The sequence below is a fragment of the Cervus elaphus genome, chromosome 12 (assembly GCF_910594005.1).
Source record: "Cervus elaphus chromosome 12, mCerEla1.1, whole genome shotgun sequence".
In the NCBI taxonomy this organism is placed as follows: Eukaryota; Metazoa; Chordata; class Mammalia; order Artiodactyla; family Cervidae; genus Cervus; species Cervus elaphus.
The window spans coordinates 14,112,930-14,135,307 of record NC_057826.1 but is presented as its reverse complement, the minus strand read 5'-3'; the positions used below and the strand labels follow the sequence as shown (position 1 = coordinate 14,135,307).

General features: G+C 40.1%; 2 protein-coding genes across 2 annotated transcripts in view; one reads left to right on the top strand and one right to left on the bottom strand.

The window, feature by feature from the left end:
* TMED8 (transmembrane p24 trafficking protein family member 8) overlaps positions 1 to 11,896 on the bottom strand; it is a 32,771-nt gene extending 20,875 nt beyond the window's left edge. Inside the window, exon 1 of the mRNA XM_043919984.1 lies at positions 11,552 to 11,896. Coding sequence (XP_043775919.1) covers positions 11,552 to 11,669 — 118 coding nt within the window. The 5' untranslated portion in view covers positions 11,670 to 11,896. The remainder of the gene's footprint in view (positions 1 to 11,551) is intronic.
* A 43-nt stretch (positions 11,897 to 11,939) lies between these two features.
* On the top strand, positions 11,940 to 21,200 carry SAMD15 (sterile alpha motif domain containing 15). The gene is made up of 3 exons (XM_043919982.1): positions 11,940 to 13,674; positions 14,720 to 14,818; positions 20,894 to 21,200. Exons 1-3 carry the CDS (start codon positions 12,034 to 12,036, stop codon positions 21,128 to 21,130), a joined length of 1,977 nt encoding a protein of 658 aa, XP_043775917.1. The 5' UTR covers positions 11,940 to 12,033; the 3' UTR covers positions 21,131 to 21,200.
* The last annotated feature ends 1,178 nt before the right edge of the window (positions 21,201 to 22,378 follow it).

Sequence of the window (22,378 nt, the reverse complement as noted above, 5' to 3'; positions counted from 1 at the left end):
ACACATGTATATGTGTACATATGTGCACATGTATATATATACACACATGTATATGTGCACATATAGATAGATAAACATATACATGTATACATCTACATATTTATATATTCCCCCTCTATCCACAACCATCAACTTTGTGTGGGGCATGGAGACCACAGGTTCTAATGGACAATTCTGTACCATGATCTTTTGATCTGTTGGACTGTAGTACCTACTAGCTCTGGTATTAATATAGCTTTTCATTAACTATTCCATTAATGTTTCATAGCTTCTTATTCTAGGGTTCAGTACAAATAAAAATGTATATATAATATTTATATGTGTATATGTTATATAAATATTTATATACAAATTACATTTATATACTTATATTTCTGAAATGTACATAGTGAACATGATTTATGAAAATTTTTCAGTGTCAATAAAATTGGACTAAAGAAAATTTTCTTTTTTTTTTTTTGGTCAAATTGTGGGATCTTAGTTCCCTGATCAAGGATTGAACCCTGTGCCCTTGGCAGTGAAAGCATGGAGTCCTAATCGCTGGACCCCCTGGGAATTCCTGGGGCCGAAAAAATAATTTTAAACGGTTGCATATTATCCCATATGCTGTACCATAATTTCTTTAACCAATCCCCAAGCCTCTGCTATTAGAGCTACAGATTGTTTCAGCTCTTTCACTGTTACATAGAGAATGATGTTATATTAGAGATGTTTACAACTCGTTCTTAAGAACTTTCTCTAGGACTTCCCTGGTGGCTCAGTGGTAAAGAATCCATCTGCCAATGCACCAGACATGGATTCTATCCCTGGTCCGGGAAGATCCCACATGCCACGGAGCAACTAAGCCCGTGTGCCACAAGTACTAAGCCTGTGCTTTGGAGCCCGGGAGCTACAACTACTGAGCCCATGGTCCACAAGTACTGAAGCCCACATGCCTAGAGCCCATGCTTGGCAACAAGAAAAGCCACTGCATGAGAAGCCCGCGCGCCACAACTAGAGAAAACCTGCACAGCAACAAAGACCCAGCACAGCCAAAAATAAATATACAAATTTTAATTATTAAAAAAAAACTTCCCATGCAGTCCTGTGACCAAGGGACATAATGCTGGCCATTGTTTTTGGGTGAATATTTGCCCCGAAGCGTCCAGTTCTCTTCCTCAAAATCTGGGGTTAATACCAGAGACCTAAACAGACTCAGTTAGGTCTCTTGAAGAGCCTCAGTTGGGTCAGGGGCTGAGCCTACCTTTTGTGAGAAGCCGTCACAGGCCATACAAAAGCAGATGGCTGAGCAGACAACTGTCAGAGACAGAAAATGATGTATTCAAGCAATGCATCAAGCAAAAAGAAACAAGGGGTTGTGGCGTCCAGGCAGCTGGTGTCAGCTGAATTTGGACCAGGGACAACCAAACAAAGCCTCCTCCAAGTCAAAAGCTGAGAGCTGAATTGTCTTTTTATTATTTATGAGCTCTCTATACAAAGTTTTATCAATTGTATGTGTTATAAACACCTGCTTCTACTCTATGATTTACCTTTTTACTCTTTTAATGCTGTCCTTTGATGAATCAAAGTTCTTAATTTTAATGTAGTCAAAACTTAGCAATCTTTGTGTGTCCTATTTATCTTTCCCTACACTGAGGTCAAGAAAATATTCTCCTAGATTATCTTCTAGGAGTTGATTGTGGTTCTTTTCACATTTTGATCTACAATTCAACTGGAGTTGATTTGTGTTTATGGTGTATGAGACCAGGATGAAGTTTTTTTTTTTCCTTTCTTTTCTCTTAGGATATTCAATTTCACCAGCAACACTTACCATTCTTTCTCCACTACTCCACAGTACAATCTTTGTTGCAAATCAAAGATTTTGCTTCCAGGCTTCTATTCTATTCCTAGGGCCTATTGGGCTGTTCTGTAAAAGCCTTAATCCATTTATGTTTTCTTTGGTCCGAGCCTCGAGGCATGTGGGACCTTAGTTCCCTGACCGGGAATCCAACCTGTGCCCCCTGCAGTGGATGCATGGAGTCTTAACCACTGGACCACCAGGGAGTTCCAATAAAATTTTTTAAAAGTCTTGATACATGATAGAACAAACCTTACCATCTGTTGTTCTTACTCAAGTGTCTTGGCAATTTTATGGCCTTTCATTTCTACATATATATTTTAGAACCAGCTTGTCAAATTCCACCCTAAAAGCCCATCGGAACTCTGCTAGGATTTTTATCGAGACTGCATTTTATCTATAAATCAAGTTGGGGAGAATTGACATCTTCACAATATGGAGTCTTCCAAACAGAATATGATACATTCTTCCATTTACTTAGATATTCTTTAATTTCTCTCAATAATAACATAACCTTCGGCATAAAGTTTTTACATATATTTTGTGAGGTTTATTTCTAGGTATTTGAACTTTCTTTATGCCAAATTATATATACATATATATGTATTTTTAAACTTCTTTGTTAGTATACATGAATGCAATGGAATTTTGCATATTGGTCTGTACTCAACAATTTGGACAAGCTTATTAATTTGATAAATTATCTATAGACTCTTTTGGACTTTCTGTGTACACAGTCATCATCTGCAAACCACAGGTTCAATAGGATTCCTTTAAAATCCTCATATATTCTCTTTTTCTTGCCTGACTGTTCTAGCTAGAATATTCAGTAAAATGATGAAAAGCAAGTGGTGAGAGTAGACAACCTTGTCCTATTCCTAATCTTAAAAGGAAAACTTTCAAATTTCCCCATTAAGTTTGATGCTGCTTGGGGGGGCGGTTTGTAGATACGCTTTATCCAATTAAGAAAGTTTCCTTTTAATCCTAGGTTTGCTAAGAGTTTTGAATCATAAGTAGAGGCTGAATTTTACCACTTTTTTTTTTCTGCTGCTATTAAACTGGCAATTTTAATCCTCTACTGTATAAAAACGGTGACTATACAGCTGACTTTTTAAAAAAATGTTAAAACAACTTTGCATTTCTGGAAAACCCCACCTTGGTCATACATAACGCTGGATTCAGTCCGCTAATCTTTTGCTAATGACTTTTTCCATCTATGTTAATGAGGGACATTAAACTGCAATTTCCTTTTCATCTGGAATCATTTTGATTTTGCCTAAAGAATATAGTTACCTGTAGGTAATAAATCCTGCTTTTAACTGCCTGAAAATATCATTATTTCACCTTCATTCTTGAAGACTATTTTCACTAAGAAAAATTCTATATTGGTAGTTATTTTCTTTCAGTATTCTAAAGATAATCTAGCTTTCACTGCTCTGTGCATAAATCAGATGTAAGCCTAATTACTATTCCTTTGAAGGCAAACTGTAATTTTGTTCTGGCTACTTGTAAGATTTTGTCTTTGCTTTGGTTTTATAGCAGTTTTAATTTAATATGTACCTATTGTCGCTTATATACCCCTGCTTGTGGTATACAAGGCTTTATGAATCTGTAGATTACATTAGTTTTGGAAAACTCACAGCCATTATCTCATCAAACATTTCTTCTGTTCATTCTTGACCTTCTTACCTTTTAGGACTCCAGTTGTACATATGTTAGACTTTTTACCACATCCTCTATGTCTCATACATCTTTCCTGAATTTTCCAGTTGTACTTTACATATTTTCTTCTGACCTTTCTTCCAGTCCACTATTCTCTCTTCATGTATAATAACTTATTGTTAAACCTATCAACAGAGTTCTTCATTTTCATCTGTATTTTTCAGTTACAGAATTGCTAATTGGTTCTATTCTTATAAATTTCAATTTTTTGCCAAATTTCTCAAGCTTCTCTTTTATCTCCTTGAACACAGTAAATACAATTTTTAATTGAAGTATAGTTGAATAGAATATTCACTATATAATACTATAGTATAATGGTATAGTTGAATTATATTGAAGTACAATATAATTATTTTAAAGTCTGTATCTGGTAACTCTAAAACCTGATGTTCCTGTGGATCCAGTTTTACTCATTGTTTGATTTTTGTTCAGATTGTGTCTTTCCATGCATCCAGTCATTTCTGATACATGCCAGAAACTGTCTCACAAAACTGTTTGTCAAAATAATTTGAAGACTACAGTGACCCTTCAGAAAAGATCTGCCTTTGCTTTTTCCATAATGAGGGGGCGCTAACACCCTGGGGTAACCTTAACCCAATTTCATGAACTTAGATGTTTCTGAAGCTGAGCTGTAGTCTCTGCAATGGCCTGCTTCTAACTTACCCTTACTTCTAGAACATAGCCTTTCATGGTTCTAGCCCAGAGAAACAGGGGTTCACCAGGGTTCCCCCTACTTGATTAATCCCTGTTGCTTTAATTCAGAGACATACTTTCACAGTCTCGCCATTCAGCCTGTCCACGTAGGAGTCCCGCATATCCTCTCAGAGGAGAGAACCCCAAATTGGACTCTCATCCACGGTCCTCCCTCTCTCTGCTCTCACATGGATCATAGTCTAATAATCATTCATTATCTGAGAAGTTCACTGCTCTCCAGGATCTTCAAGTAGATATTTATATTTCGACAATTATTTCCTAATTGTCTCCAGTGGGAGAACTAACCCCAATTATCTAGTCTGCCATTATTCATAACAGAAACCTGCATTGCCTCGCCCCTTTTCAGTTTGAAGATACCTTAGTGAATAAAATGGAAACAAAATAGAAACTTCAAAAGTCTGCCTTCTGTCTGTCACTGGAAAACAGTATAAGCCTCTGTAAGTAGTGAGTCATAATGAATACTTCGATAACATTGAATTTTAAGACAGAAATGAAAATTAGCACAAAAATAAGGTTTCCCTGGAGGCTGAGATGGTAAAGAATCTGCCTGTAATGCAGGAGACCTGCGTTTGATCCCTGGTTTGGGAAGATCCCCTGGAGGAGGGCATGACAACCCACTCTAGTATTCTTGCCTGGAAAGTCCCATGGACAGAGGAGCCTGGCGGGCTACAGTCCACGGGGTCCCAAAGAGCCGGACACGAGGGAGACTAGGCACAGCAGAGCAAAGGAAGACAGAAGTGGATTAAAAGAGCAACATCGTAAAATAAGCTACCAAGGATACAGTGTGCAACATGGGGAACACAGCAAACATTTTATAACTATAAATGGTGCATAACATTTAAAAATTATGAATCATTATATTGTATACCTGTAATCTGTATATTATACATCAACTATACTTCAATTAAAAAAAGAATTACATGAAAATAACCCCTAAGCAGATTCGCAAACTGTATTTCATAGAAACTTCATCTGAGAGAAAAAAGTCCAGAAGTCAGTTTCTGATGAGCAAAAAGGCAAAAAGAGATATGTAGAATGGCTGTAACTTACAAAATAAACACAGTGAAGAATCTCATGACATGCTTGTGTATAGTTTTTCTGAATACATAATATATGCACATTATTCAAAATTCAAAAACCATAAAGGTATACAGTGAAGACTTCCTCCATTCTCAGTCCCTACCGCCAATGTTATTAGGTTTTGTGTAGTCTTTCAGAGATATTTTACATTAAAAAAGTATGTGTGTATAAAAAGAAAAAAATATATATATATACACTTTTTCACACAAATAATGGACATACTAGATATCCTAACACATGCTTTGTTTTATCCACTTATATCTCAGAGACCTTTCCATAACTATATATAACAAACTTCCTCATTCCTTTCCGCAGCTGGTTAATATTTCATTGGCAGTGTATTCCATAATTTATTTAACCAGTTCCCTATTGATGGACAATAGGGAACTATTTCCCTATTTTAATATTAATATTTACGTTTTTTCCAATCTTTCACCATTACAAACAATGCTATAATAAACTAGTATTTGTTTTAATTAAACGGGTGTGTGATCTATAGGATAAACTCCTGAAAAAAATGGGGCAATAAGGACATATACTGTAATTCTGAAAGATATTGACAAATTACCCTCCATAGCATTTGTACCAATTTCCACCCCCTTCGGCAATGCATGAAAGTGTTTGTTTCTGCACACCCTTATCACCAGTAAGATATCAAACTACCCAACACAGTTATGATTTCCACTTTCCTCACAATGCTGAGCATCTTTCATACGTGAAAAGCCACTTCCCGTACCATCTGAACAACTTAATGTATGCAGGAGAAAAGAGTGAAAAGAGATACTGCTTTTGATTTTTAAGGTTAAAGGTATTCACTAAATTGCATAAGAACTATTGGTAAAATAACTTGTAATTGGATTTAAAGAGGCAGGAAGGAAGAAAAGAAGAAAGATATTGAAGATGAAGTCCTGTTTTAAAGAGAAAGAAAACAATTACAAACACAGCTTTTTAGGCTTCCTATATTTAGTTAGTAAAGTTAAGAACACTATAAAGAAGAAAAAGCCAATTTCTCTATAGTATAGCTTTTACTATGTCAGCCAAATGTAGACCGATTCTACGAGTATTCCTAGAAGAGAATAGAGAAACCAGGACAAGTGTTGCAAATTTAGATGGCACTTAAGGACAATGTTTTTTATTTTAATGGTATTTATTTTCATATGTCTTAGGAAAGCTGATGCATCAAACTAGTAATATCATGAATATTATTTAGAATGAAACAATATTTTAAACATCAATTTAAAGAATAAACAATAACCATTCGAAAGTATTCTCTAACGTGGCAAAAATTCTGACTGTGGTACCTGAAAGGCCAAAGTCTTGGAAACAATGAACAGAAAGAGGAAACTGGAAACTCAAGAATAACTCAATTTTAGGGAATTCCCTGGCAGTCCAGTGGTTAAGACTCATTGCTTTCACTGCCTGAGGACCAGGTTCAATCCCTGCTCAGAGAACTAAGATCCCACAAGCTACGTGGCAGCCAAATACAATTTTAAAAAAGAATAACTCAATTTTCAGGGACTCCCCTGGCAGTCCAGTAGTTAAGTCTCCAAGCTTCCACTGCAGGGGACACAGGCTCAATCCCTGGTTGGGGAACTAAGATCCTGCATGCCGCACAGTGCGACCAAAACAACTAAGAAAGAAAAAAAGAGAGAGTAACTCAATTTTGAATTGATGGCCTTTAAAGCAAAAGTGAGAAGGAAAAAAGAAATTTTCTTAAAATAATTTATTTTATATCTGACAATTTTAAAAACACGTTTTCTTTCTATGTTACCAGAATAACGTTTTAGACATTCTGGTCATGCTACAGATTTAAATGTAGTGCTTAAATGTAGTGTGTACTCGGTACTCTCTCTACAAAGAGAACCAAAACGCCGGCTTTTTCTAAAGTATTTGAATATCAGGTCAGGGTTCTTCAGAATCAGTCTCATAGGACTTCCCCTTCACTAAACAGGCGGCAAAGAGATGATTAGCCTAGCCTCTTAGATTCAACTCCGGAGGAACCAAAAGCAGGTTACGTGGTTATAGACTCAAGAAGCTTAAACGAAAAGAAACCAGCTGAGTTTAGAATCCAACCAGATCCAGAGACCACATCCATGTGATCCAGTTTCTCCTCAGCCCTTGGGAGTGGATCACACTCCACGGTCATCCAGATTACAAACCTTGGTCATACTGTTACAGAATTAATGCGGGACTAAATTGACCACCTCAGCAGCATAAAAACACAACTGCTGTAAAAAAAAAAGAAAGAAAGAACCACAGGCAGAAGAAATTTATACTCTTTTGATATAAAACTACAATAGAAACCCCAAAACCATAGGAGCTCTTTGGAAAGGACATCCACTCTTTTGCTCCATCCAACACAGTAACCACCAATTTTAACATTTTAATTGAAATTGAAATAGCCACCAATAAGCAACATTTCCAAAACTGCAGAAAGACTTATTGCACTGCTCTAAGTCCTACATAAGAATAACAAACAAGTTCAAGTTCACCTGACCTGTTTGCAGTCTTTGACGGTCTACATGAGTTGCTAGTTCTCAGGGTCATATACACCAGACCAATTTCTACTGCTGACTTCAAGGTTATAACAGACTTTGCCCTTTATTTTCCCCAAAGCTCCCTAAACTACAAAAAACAAACAAACAAACCATGAAAGAATGAAAAGACCTGTTCTTAAGTGACGTAAGGTATGCCTCAGAGTTTCACTCTATAAAGAGTGCTCACTCTCTCCTCTTGGGAATGAAGGACCCAGGTGCCCCAAATAAAAGACTATTAAAAATAATTAGAGTTCATAAAGCAACAAGAACACTGTGACCACTGGAGAGTTTAGTTCAGAACATCAACATTTTTCTTACTTCATAACCAAAACCTCAGCTGACAAATATGAAGACCCTGAAAAGGTAGTCTCTATCGAGAATACTTTTAAAAAACAAGTCACAGTTATTCTGGATAATTATAAATTCCCGCTTTGAAAGAATAAGACACACGGAGACATCTAAATCCTTAATTCAATAACAACTGCATGTCCAATCTCATTTCTCACTGCACTTTTCCCTCTAAGAAAGGATGACAGAAACCTCTTGATTTCATTTTTAGGTCTCTATTGGTTACTCTATTGCTTATTTATTGGATCATTTTCCAGAGGAAGGTGGCACAAGGATTCAATCAAACTCCTAATTTGAAGCAGCTTTTGAGTTGAGTTTACTCCCAAGCCTACATACCTCTGAGCTAAGGCAAATGCATGCCGTCCACACTGCTTTGGAAACCCAGCTTAACTCTAATTCAGGATTTCTCGATAGCAGCACTACCGACTCCTGGGGCCAGATCATTCTCTGTGGTGGGGGCAGTCCTGTACATTGAAGGACATTTACCCGGTGGCTCACCCAGTAAAGAATCTGCCTGCAAAGCAGGAGGCCCCAGTTCCATACCTGAGTTGGAAAGATCCTCTGGAGAGTGGAATGGCAACCCACTCCAGTATTCTAGCTAGAACATTCCACAGACAGAGGAGCCTCGTGGGCTACAGTTCATGGGGTCGCAGAGAGTTGGACATGACTGAGCAACTAATATTTTACTTCTTTCCTTTACATGGATGGAAGTTTCTGAGTCTCAGTATCTCAATAATGGTGCTTCCTCTCCTCCCCAACCCAAGTGATAATCAAAATGTCCCCTAGGAGAGGCAAAACCTCTCCTGGTTGAGAACCACTACTTTAACCTAAAGAATATTCTTGATAGGCACTGGATGCTGCTTCAAATCTCTATGTATGTTGAGACTTCATCTCACAATCTGGCAAGCATTTCCAGAACACCTAGGACACAACATCAAGGGCTCCAGGAGAGAAACAGACAAGATAGACTCTATCGCCACCCTCCAGTTGACTTCCTGGGGGTATGCACATAAATAACTGCAATAAAAGACACCCAATTATATGAAGTTTTCAATTGTTGATTTTTCTTCCTGGGCACTCTCATCTTACCAAACTAAAAACCCCTTGATGGCAAAGACCATTACCTGCCCGAGAATATCAATGTTTGATTAACAGCCAAAAAATAAATAAACTATTGGGAACTTCATCAAAACAAAGTAATAATTTCATACAGATGGTGAAAACTCCACACCTAACCTGGGCAAGTAAGTTAACCTCTCTCAGCTGTAGCTTGCGCTGTAAAATGGGGAGGAAATGCCTGTTGACAGGATTAAGTCAGATAATACAAGGAAGTCTTTTTCCACATTCTGGCAGAGAGTAAGCATTCAATTAGTGTAAGCTCTCATTACTATTATTTTATCAGCTATTTTATTAGCAACAAATGTTACCTCAAGGGGAAGAGGTTGTTCTGCACCACAATAACAAACCCCTACACAACATAAAAGAAAACAACACTCACCCTGCTTTCTGAGGGCAAGAGGAAGGAAGTAATCATAAGTATTTCTATCAAGTCCTGGGAGGAAAATGTGAATGCAGGAACCAATTACAAGGGTTGGGCTGGGGAGAGACACACTCAGAGACAAACCCACTATCCTCCAACATATTTCTGAACTGTTCTTAAGGCCTTTATATTTAAAATGCTTGGGTATATTTGCCACACAGATCTAAAGAGGAAGTAAAAAAAAAAGCCTTAATTTATAAATATTGATAGATGCAAGGAACAGATGTTAATGAGACATCCTGAGTGTTCATTTGCTCAATCTTTCAGAAAGTAGGCTTAACATTCCTGATTTACTATAAAGCATCAGAGTTCGTAAGAAGGAAAAAGCCAAAAATTGTTAAACTTTCTAAAGTAAGAGAACATAAAGTCACAGGAAAAGGAAAAAGCTAGGTGATTCAAAGCGGTGTGGATGTGTGTGTGTGTGTGTGTGTGTCCCAAGTACTTTGGCCCATTAGGAAAGGGGAGCTATTTAGGACAGAAGAAAAAGACAAGGAAAGTCACCATGCTGGAAGATACACATTCAAGAACACCTCTAACCGCAGGTGGAGTTTCGGTGAGCAAAAACAGACCTTATTCTCACAGTAATGGGTAACAACAGTAACTGTGCATACCCTGGGCTAGGCACCAAGTGCCTCATACACACTAGTCTATGCAGTCCTCCCAGCAGTCCCTCAGGCAGGTACTACAGAGCCCTCAGTTTATAGAGGAGGAAACAAATAGAAAAATAACTTGCCCAAGTAAATGAAAGATTCAGCCTCCAACCCAGGCACTATGGCACCACCTGTACTATATGGGGTCGATTTTAATTTCAGAACTGGAAAGTTAATTCATTGGGGAGACCAGTTCTCTCCCCACCTACCCTTTTGTATTTCAAAGGCGCATCTTTTCAGTTGCATTCCGTGTAGAGATAAGGAGACATGAAAGGTAAAAGTGCAATCGCGGGACACTTTCGCCTTCGAACACTGACAGTGTAGCAATCCACACAGAGAAAATTAGCGTGGGTAGAAACGAGATAAGTCTCCTGAACAAGAAGAGGAGGGTCCCGGAGAATAAGGGAGGTCGACAACGTTCCTACTTGGCCGCTATTTCCTGCCTTGGCCGCTATGTTCATTCAAAGAGACCCCAGAGCCTACATAACTCCCAACTCTGCTTTTCATCTCGCCCACTCTTGATGGAGAGAAAAGGATGCGAGGTGAGGTGCGGGGGGCCTAGGTGCAGGGCGTGGCGGGGGGAAGGAGGCTTGAGCAAACGGGATTCTGGACAGATGAAGGCGAGGCTGCCTCTTCGGATGCGGGGCGGAGAGGCGCGTGGAAGAAAGTCGGGACCTGAGACAGAGGTGAGGATCAGGACGGGGAGCCAGAAACCCGGGGGCAGCCGGGGCAGCCGGGGCGGCGGGGTCGGGGGTCAGCAGCCAAGGAGTGATGGGCGGGCGTGTGCTGAAGGCTGAAGGGTCGCCGGGGACACAGCAGCTCGGTCACTACCATCGGGGTTGATCTAAGAAAGGAAGCGGGCAGGAACTAAGGCATTTCGAAAACAGAAGTAGAAAATAATCTCGAGCGAAGAGCAAGCCCGGAGGATGGCAGCGGCCGGGATGGGGGGTGCTGGGCACAGGATGATCCAAGAGCCGAGGCAGGGGCTCCGCGCGCGAAGGGGCTCCCCCCAGGCCGGTCCGCTCCTCCAGGCATCGCGGGACGGAGCTCACCCGAGCCTCGCGCCGAAGCGCCGGGCCCCGAGGCCGGCGGCACGCACCCGCCGGCGCCCGGCCTTGCGTACCTGAGGCGGCCGCCTGGCTCCCCTCCACTCCCGGGCCGTCCCCGAGGCCGTGCGCCGGCCCTCGGCGGGCTGCGGGGCTCCAGACGCCCGGCCCCTCAGCGGCCCGCGGGTCCGACATCTGCAGCCAGCGCCCGCAGCGCCTCTGCCGCCAGCCGCCGGGAGCTCCGGAAACAGCCGAAGGCCGAGCTCCGCTGCGAAGAGCCGAGCGGAGCTCGCGAGCCGGAAGGGGCAGCGCGCCGGCCCCCGCGCGCTCGCGGGAGCTCTGGTTAGCTGAGGCTGGCGACTCGGGCTCGGGGGGCGGGGTGGGGAGGGGGGTTCAGTTCAGTCAGCCGTGGCAGATTTTTAGTCAGTGCTTGAAAGAACAAACAAAACCCGGGGAGGGGAAGATTCCTTGAGACCTGGCCGGAAGTCGTGGTCTCCATAGAGACGCTATCGGAAGTTGGAGTTGCTAGGCGGCCTGGGCGCGACCGCTCATCTGAGTCATGGCTGAAGTCCCAGAGGATTACGATTCCCCCTCTGAGGAAAATGAAAACCTGAAGACTGAGAGACCGAAACTTCACTTTCTTCAGGTGACCGAAGACATCGAACCAGGCAGCGTGGCAGAGGCAGGCCCAGAGATTCCTGTAGAGATTGACCAAGACCCACAGCCAGAGACAGAAGAAGAGCCCTTCAAAGAGAAGACACCAGAGAGTGCTAAAGATGTGCCTCCTCACCTAAAACCAACCTGGACGTCCGAGGAAGAGGTTCCCCACAAGTTCAGGACAGACCTTTTCAGCGAGGTTGAGCTAGGGATTCCCCTAGAGGTAAAATCAGAGACTTTCGGACAGATAGAAAGAGAGCTTTTCAAGGAATTGCAAATCCCCGTGGACAGAAAGCATGAGGAACCAGAGGAGGAAGCCAAACCGGATGTTCCTGAGGATGTACCCATAGAAGAGAGCAAACCAGAGGTTCCAGAGGAGCCACTCAGAGAGCAATATGAAAAGACAGGTCTAGAACCTACAGAGCCAACCAAACCAGAACCTCCAGGTAAGAAACCAAGAAAATCAATTGAAGAGGCAGATCAACAGCCACCAAAGGTGACCACATCAGAGAATCCAGAGGAAATACAAAGTAAGTCACCTACAGAGAAAAGGACAGAGTCACCTGAGCAGGCCAAACCAGAGTTTCCAGAAGAGAAACCAAGTATGGCTACTGAGGAAACACAAGAAAAAACTCCAGAGCCACTAGAAGTGATCGAATCAGAGTCTTCTGAGGAAAAATCAGGAAAACCAATTGAGGAAACAGTTACAGAGCCATCAGGAAAGACCACACCGGAAGTTCAGGAGGAGACACAAAGTAAGTCAACTGCAGAGAGAGTTCTAGAGCCACCAGAGGACACCAAACCAGCAGATCAAAAAGATAAGCAGAAAAAGTCAACCGAGGAGACAGATCTAACACCATTACGGAAGTTCAGATCAGAGGAGACACTAAGAAAGTCAACTGAGAAGAAAGGTCCAGAGCCCCCAGAACAAACTAAAGCAGAGTTTTCAAAGAAAGAACCAGAGAAAACTGAAGAAACAGGTCAAGTGCCACCACAGATCAAACCAGAGGTGCAAGAGAAGACACAAACAGAGCCAACTAGGGAGATAAATTTAGAGTTATTGGATAAAACCAGACGACTACTTACAAGAGAGACACTTGTAGAATTTGCCAAGGAAGACAGGCCAGAAGCAATCAAATTTAAACATTCTGTTGACAGGGATGAGCCTGAGTACTCTGACTATCCAATAGGAAAGTTGTTAATCAAAGGAACTAAAGTTTCAAAAGACTATGTATTAGAGCCTCTTCCAGTAAGTGAAGTAGACTCAGTGAATATAGATTATGAGTTTTCTAAAGAACTCCAAAATCTGTTCCAGCTTTCTGATACCAATTATGAATTATTCTCCTTTTTCTCTGAGTCTCAGAGGGATTTAAAAGAGTCCTCTGGTGAAAAGCAAGATCTGTCCCTAGAGTCAATGAAACTGGTACATAAAGATAGAGACACCCAGCCAGAAAAAAATTCTGATCTACAATTTGAGTACCTTCAATGGAGCCCAGAAAAAGTTGCCAACTGGATTTGCCAGCTAGGCTTCCCTCAATACAAGGTACACAAAAATAACCTTTGTTTGTGTGTGTTACATACTCTCATTCCTTTACTTCTTATTCCTCTATCCTTACCTGAGATTTTGTATCTTCACTGGAAGAAGTGTAGGACAGGCATGGACAATGGTAGAGGTAACTTGGATTTTAATTTTGGCCTTTCCACAGATATATACATATATTTGTATATTGGGAGATGAGGGCAAGTTCACATTTGTTTTTCCTATTCATCACGGTGATTATACTTCTCTACAATCCTTGAATAAAGACTAATTTATGTAGGCTTCTTTTCATAGAAATCTGTATTTCTAAAAAGATTTCATCCGTGGTAGATTTTTTTGGTTTGGGTTTTTTTTTTAAGCTTAAAAAACATTATTTTTTGGTTGCACTGGGTCTTCATTGCAGCTCATGAGCTTGTTAACTGCTCCGTGGCATGTGAGATCCCAACTCCCTGACCAGGGATGGAACCTGCATCCATCTCCCACTACCAACCACTGGATGGACTACCAGGGAAGTCCCTGAGGTAGACTTTTTGGTACTTTGTTTTTATTAGAAGCTTCCTTAACTTGAACTTGTATTGTTAGTCTTAGTGTCTACCCCAAATGTATTATATGGTATTGTGATCACCCACCCGTACTAATTTTTATAGCCAATTAACCAAGACTAGTTTTCTTTTTAAAATGGAGTAAATCCTCTTATTTCACTGCCAACTATGTTCTTACGCTACTACAAACAACACAAGATCTGAAATCTTTGGTACTTCTGTACTTAAAAATGTAGTTCAGGTAAGAAAGAAGCACTGGTTGTATCATACCCAAAAAAATAATAATAATAAGCAGCAGTATGAAATTTAATCAAGAGTTTAAAATACATAGGATTATTAGGATTATTAAAATTATTTCTTCTCAGTATAGCACTAGCGACAAACATGATTTGTTTATTCCTCCCTCCTTGCCTCTTATCTTCCTTCCCTCCTCCCTTTCTCTTTCTTGCTTTTTCTTCCTGTATTTGCCATCCATCTTTTGAGTAATGTTCTCATTGTACTGACAGGAGTGTTTTACCACAAACTTCATCAGTGGCCGAAAACTCATACATGTAAACTGCTCAAACCTCCCTCAGATGGGGATAACAGATTTTGAGGACATGAAGGTGAGTTGTGTATGGTTTCCTGATAGAGCACTGCAGCAGTACTACCATCTATCTCAAACCAACCTCCTTTTATTCCAACCTGGCCTTTGATTTCTGCCAGTGGTGTTATCATACTCCCAGTCCCCCAGGCTCAAAGTGGTTGCTTCCACTCTTTCCTTTGATTCCCCACAAAGATCCTAAGAACTGTCTCTCCTCCTATAGCATCTGGTTTTCTCCATTCCCACTTGTTCAGACATTTATCAGACCTTTACTAGAATATACACAACATTCCAGTAGCCTGCTTTTAGCTTCTGTCTATAGGCCCTTTGGGGGTTTTCCAGGTGGTGCTAGTGGTAAAGAACCCTCCTGTCAATGCACAAGACATAAGAGACATGGGTTCAGTCCCTGGGTTGGGAAGATCCCCTGGAGGAGGGCATGGCAATCCAGTCCAGGAATCTTGCCTGAAGAATCCCATGGACAGAGGAGCCTGGCGGGCTCACGATAGGGTCACAACAGAGTTGGACACAACTGAAGCAATGTAGCACAGCATAGGCGCTTTGGATTCAAGGGCCCTGATTTTAGACTGTCACTTTCCAACCATTTACAGTGTTCTCTTCAGAAGCCTTCTTTAGATAGTCTCAACTCCTTAGCTTCACAGTGGTGGGCTTCCCTTGTAGCTCACACGGTGAAGAATCCTCCAGCAAGGCGAGAGACCTGGGTTCAATCCCTGGGTTGGTAAGATTCCCCCGGAGGAGGGCTTGGCAACCCACTCCAGTAGTCTTGCCTGGAGAAGGCCCATGAACAGAGGAGCCTGGCTAGATACAGTCCGTGGATCGCAGAGTCAGACAAGACTGAAGCGACTAAGCACACACACAACTCCTTAGCTTAGGATTCAGGATCCTCCACGAGTGTTCTCCCACCACCATGAATCTCCTGCTCCAGCCTCACAGGTCAAGCTCACACCCTCGCAAACCTGTCTGATGCATTCTTCCTCCTATTAATACATCTTTGCTTAGTTCCCCCTCCCCCTGCATGACTACTATGAATCTTAGTCATCCTTCATGACCCCAGTCAATTCTCATCTCCCCAGGAAGTTTTTCCCGATCTTCCCAACCCATGGTAGCTTCACCTCCAAAGCTGTCCTGCATTTTATGTCTCTAACACCCATATGTCACTTAAAAAAAAAAACAAAAAACAAAAAACCATATGCATTTTGCTCGCTCTATTCCCTAACTTTGAAACAAGTTACATTAACCTCTCTGGACCTCAGTTTCCTAAGATCTCTCCAGCACCAACAGTCCATGATTATCTTTGCATAACAGTACCCTCCATGTATAGTGTTTTGTAGTCTACAAAACTTCCCATACATAATCTCATTTCTAACCTTTGCTTGAATACCTCCCACCTCAACATACCAGTGGTTTCATTCATTACACTTTTGCCCATAAATGCTCTGCCTAAGTGGTTCTCAGTCTTGGATAGGCTTTGGAATCAAATGAGATTAAAAAAAAAAAAAAGATTCCTGGGTTTCAGGCTCCAGAGCTTTTGATTCCTCAGGTCTCGGGTAGGCCCTGGAATTTGTTCCCTAGGTGACTCCTTTTTTCTTTTCTTTTTCCCCACCCAAGGGGAATTTGGTGAGTTTTATTTATTTTTTGGCCACACCACATGGCTTGCAGGATCTGAGTTCCCTGGCCAAGGGTTAAACCCGAGTTCTCATCAGCAGTAGCACAGAGTACTAACCACTGGACTGCCAAGGAGTTTCCCCATAGGTAACTCTTGATCAGTCCTTAGAACTATATAATTCCATAAGTCATATGATTTAGAAAGTAAGAAAATTATCCTTGTTAATACATAAAGTCATTTTTCTGACACGATATAAAGAAATCCTTTAAATTGTTAAATACATAGTCCTAAGTGAACATTTAGTCTCTTGTACTCAATCAATAGCTGTCCTCCCTGAGTTTTTACTGTATGTTGGACACCATACATCTATTACTTCATTTAATCCCCATTTACAGAAGAGAAAACTGAGACCAGACAGGTGAAGCAACTTACACAAAATCATTCAGATAATAAGAGCCAGGATTCAAATATATTCTGTGTAATATCCCAATCCATGCTCTATTTAAACCACTACATTATATTGCCTCTTTTTTTTAATATTGCCTCTTTAAATGAATAATTTTGTAACTGTGAACCCACATATACATAATATAGAAAAGGACAACTTATTACAAATTTTTTTTGTAATAAGTTGATTGATTAATTACAATAATGCTTTCATGTAGCTACCAAGTACTACCAGGTAAATATCTTATCCTTTTTATGTTCAAAGATAATACAACCATTTTTATGAGCTCTAATGAGCTCTAATTTCTACTCATGTATATAATGTACTCAGTTTTCTAAATAAAAATAAGGAACAGAAATGCAAAAGTTTTTGCAAAAGTTTTGCAAAAATGCACTAGTACAGTAACTTGTAATATAAATTCCTAAAACATTTAAATACCAAAAACTTCAACTTTTCATCATGAGAAAGTGTTGAGTCTGCCAAGTCATTTTGCTTTTCTTGACATTTTCATTCCAAAAGTACATGTGAATAATAAAAATTCTAATTATGCTTTTTCTAGTCTTGCAAGAAGCAAGAGGTTTTAAATATCTTCTGAAATCCTCAAGAGTAAACGATGAACCCAGTAGTCTCTCCTTATATTCCAAGAAGTTTGAATAAGCAAACTTTGGAATACTTAGTATCAAAGTCAGTAGACAAATATGGCCTCTCCTTGAAATTACTAGGGTAACAAAGATCAAGATATTCATACAGGTATGTTAGATAAGCTTTGCTTGACAGGTCCACATAAAAAAAGCTAATTATACACTATGATACAGGTAACTTTTTAGAGATCAAACGTGACCTTAAGCATACCACAGATATCTTCCTTACTGATATACTAAGCGTTTGTTACCCCACCATTGTAATTATCGCACTAGTACAGTACATCCACCATTTTATCTCATAACAACACTTAAGCAATGTAGTTATCTTTTTCATGCCAACTCTCAATTATCATTGTTCACAGGCTTTAGAGATTGGGAGGAGTCAGGACAGGTTGCTTGAGTGTACAGAATTTTGGACATGGCTGCTAAGAAATTGGATCACATGTAAACTGTGCTTCCCATTTATAAGTGAAGTGAAGTCCCTCAGTCGTGTCCGACTCTTTGCCACCCCATGGATTATAGCCTGCTAGGCTGCTCTGTCCATGGAATTCTCCAGACAAGAATACTGGAGTGGGTTGCCATTTCCTTCCCCAGGGGATCTTCCTGACCCAGGGATCGAACCAAGGTCTCCCACATTGCAGGCAGACGCTTTACCATCTGAGCCACCAGGGAAGCCCCGTTTATAAGCCTTGCAGTTAATTCATGGCCAATTTCTTTTCCCTTCAACTTCCCTTTACTTTCATAATTTTGCAACTACTCATACTTCCTCTACAGAAATAACTCACCTTTCCCTTTGTCCTTCCTAAGACATACTAAGATGACCAGAGAAGAGCTAAATGTATAGGTTAAACTGGGAGGAGTGCAGAAGAAAAGAAGCACTAATTATTATTCTTCCCTGGCCAAGAGCGCTCTGGAAACTGCTCTCCTGTGTTTCCCATTTGTAGTGATGCACTCGTTTGGTAAAAAGGAGAAAATATTTCTATATTGTCCTTTTTTTGTCCCTACTTATTCTAGGGACAAGCTATTAATAGACAAGATAGCACTGTGTTTACTTTAGCTTTCTGTCTTAAAAAAATATTTCTCAAAATATTTTTAACCGTGCACTCCAAGTGAACAAAAGATAACAGATAACTCTGTGACAAATATTTGAAGAAGAACAGATGAATTGCACATTCCTTTTATATGCCTGATTGTATATTTCAAAGTAGAGCCTTATCAGCTTTATAATATCTCAGCAATTTTACTACACCTGCCTTGTTGCAAGCTGCTTAAATAGCACAACTCATGTCACAAACAACATGTCAGCAATTGTCACTAAATGAAAAAAACTTTTTTTAATTTTCAAGTAATTTTAGTTTCACAGAACAGTTGCAAAGATAGTACAGAGAGTTCCCATGTACCTTAACCCTGTTTCCCCTAATGTTCACATCTTATGTAATCAGGATACCTTTATCAAAACTAAGAAATTAACACCAGCACAGAACTATTAAACAAACTATGGACTTTATGCAGACTTCTACAGTTCTCCCACTGATGTCCTTTTCTCATTCCAAGATCCAGTTGGAGATTGCATTTAGCTGTCCTGTTTTCCTTGGTCTTCTCCAATATAGGACAATTTCTTGATCTTTCTTTGTCTTTCATGACCTTGACACTTTGAAGAGTAGTAGCCTGGTATTTTGTAGATTTCCCTCAGTTTGTCTCATGTTTCCCATGAAATTATATTTTGTGGGGAAACCATCACATAGATGATGATATCATTCAATCATAGAGGTAGTACATGGCATTGACATGGTCTATTATTGGAGATGTTAACTCTGATCACTGGGTTAAGGTGGTGTCTGCAAATTTCTTCACCACAGTTACTGTGTTTCTCTTTCATATTCTCTTCATCAAAAGTGAGTTACTGAGGCCAGCCCACAGTCAAAGGGAGGAGAATTAAGCTCCCCCTCCTGGAGTGAGTGAAGAATCTGCAGGCAATGTGGGAGACCTGGGTTCAGTCCCTGGGTTGGGAAGATCCCCTGGAGGAGGGCATGGCAACCCACTCCAGTATGCTTGCCTGGAGAATCCCCATGGACAGAGGAGCCTGGTGGACTATAGTCCATGGGGTCGCAGAGTGGGACACAACTGAGCGACTAAGCACAGCGCAGCACAGACCTAGAGTAAATACCACAGTATTAAACATACCGGGGGAGGTAGTTTGAGGCTATGCAAATTACCTGTTTCACCTTAAAGCTTTGCCTGATAATTTTAGCATTCATCAATATATCTTCCCTGCATCAGTTATTGCTGTTATTCTAATGATGATTTCCTATTTCTCCATTTCTTCCCTGTTTAATTGAAACTCAGCTTAAGAAACTCCTCTGTGTTTGTCTTTTGAATCTTGAAATCTCAGTGACTACAGACCTCAATTAGTATTCCCGCTGGGAATGCAAGGCAATGATAAAGACTCTGTCTTTTACCTACAACCATCCCTAGAGTCTGAACAACTCCAATTTAAGTAAGATTTGAGAAGAAAGTTATCTTACTTATCTAAAATGCACTTTATGGGCAGTTTTGCATCAGGCTTAGAAATATCTGTGGTGTGAATTTTACAGCCTTGTAACTATGGCCAGTATTTTTAAACAAATGCAAATTCATTCCAAATACTCCTTTGACTGTGTTCTAGCAGCAGTCTCATGGACTACATTCTCACCCAGAGGCAGAATATGAATTCAAATAGCAATGTTATAGCAGATCTACAATTAAAAGTAGACTTTGAAAGTGTAATGACAGTTTAATCGAGCATATCAAGTGGCATGGTACTCAGTGAATACAAATTATATTTTAGAGACATTGAAAATTGTGGCAAAAGTATTTTTAAAAAATACACAAGTATAAGCACTAATAAATTTTAACTGGGATTTTAATGTCTGCTTTTTAGTGTTTGAGATTTATTTCCAGTCCAATGCATTGAATAACTGTTTGAGTAATTATTTTTTTCTTAGTTGATTATTAACTGAGCCTCTTATAGACAAGTTATTTATTAACCTTCCTAGAGAAAGTCATGGCTCCTAATCTGAACATATTATCTGCTCATATCATTGGTCAGATTGCTCAGCCAAAAAAAAAGAAATGAACCCATCTGTGCCTATTTGATCCAAGGGCTTAGAAACATCTTTAAGTGGTACTTTTAGAAAGATAAATCATGTGATGTTTCTCTTAAGAAATGTGTTTTGATAATGCCAGGGTGGGAAGCCTTTCAGTGTATTCACTGTTTTATTTCCTCATAGAATTAGCTTGAGGGGTTGGCATTCAAGAGGTCTATGAAACTAAGTAAAACTTACTCGATTTTTAGTTGTGTTTTCAGGAAATTCCCATTAAAAGAATACCCTTGCATTACAGGTAATTTCTCGGCATACCCGGAAGCTGCTGGGAATTGAAGAGCCATTATTCACACGCTCCATCCGCCTTCCCTACAGAGACAATATTGGCTTATTTTTAGAGAGAAAAGGTCATAGTGGAGTTAAGTCTGATTCCTTGACCTTGTCTGAATTTGTGCGAGAAGCGGGATTACAGGATTATGCTCCACGGGTGACCACCCTTGAAAATGACGCAGCATTGTATTCCATTGACCTGTAGGGCAAGCTGGTTCACTTAACTTGAAAATCAAACTAAATTATGTGGGGGAATAAATGCGGCATTTCTGTGTTTTCTTTCTCCTCTTCATTCAAAATCAGAGTTTGAACTGCTGGTCCATTCCTAGTTCTGCCACTGACTCACAGCGCCCTCCCTTTATGTTTCAACTTTGCCCCTTGTTAAAACAAAGATAGCAATAGCTCTCTTTCTGGGTAACTATAAGACTTCCTGATAAATTCTAGTACTTCATCTGGTTTTGGAACACGTTGGGAAAACATAACAAAGTAAAATCACCTGCCAACTCAGATAATCCCAGATAATTATTGAATCAGCGTTAAATCAGACTGTGATGCACATTATAGGCAGGTCACTAAAGAGATTGCTGAGACAGGGACCTCTCACCCTTTTATATAGCCAGGCAGATATGATCCATTCTTGACATGTTAACTGTCTGTATCCAAAAGAAATTAAAACTTTTCATATCTTTGTGACAAACAGAAAGTTACTACCTGGAGCCAAGTCCTTAGGCTAAACTCCCAACATCAGGAAGACAAAGTGCCCCTGAAATGCTCACATTTCAAAGTGGCTTCAACAGCCCTGCCCCCAGAAGACAGTCCTAGGATGGAAAACTGGCAGAAGGTTCATTCACTTTTTTAAAAATATTAGCATACATCTCCAAAACAGAGAAAAAGGATTTAAATTACAAGTTTTTAAAAGAAAATATTTTATGAAAAAGTGGGAGCAGTTCTCATTCCTTTTTGGCATCAGAGAAGAAAAATTTTTAAATATCTTTTTAGATTTGTTTTTACCTGTTAAAATAGCGTGGCTTATAGAAGTATCACAGACCATGGATACTGACAGACAGTCTGGGGTTTGTCTACAAGGCTTTCTAATCGGTACCACCAGACTTTTATTTTTTTTTTCCAAGGAATGCATGAGAGGGTGTCATCATCGATCCAGACTTTTATAAAATGAATTGCATGACTGGACTGCTCACAAGAAGTTAAAAATACTTTTTGTTGCTTGAATGACTCCGATTCCTCTCCACTTTCATAGACTTTTAACTTCTCTTTCTCTTCCCAGGCACACTTCTTAATCCTAAAAACCACTGTACCCTATCCAGTTCCTTACACCTGGATAAATATTCAAAAGAATCCTTTTTTGTTTTTCCCAGTGAGAGAAAGAACAGTGCCTCAATTTAGCTTTCATACCAAGAATATTAATGTTTGATGATGAACCTAATCTTTTCCC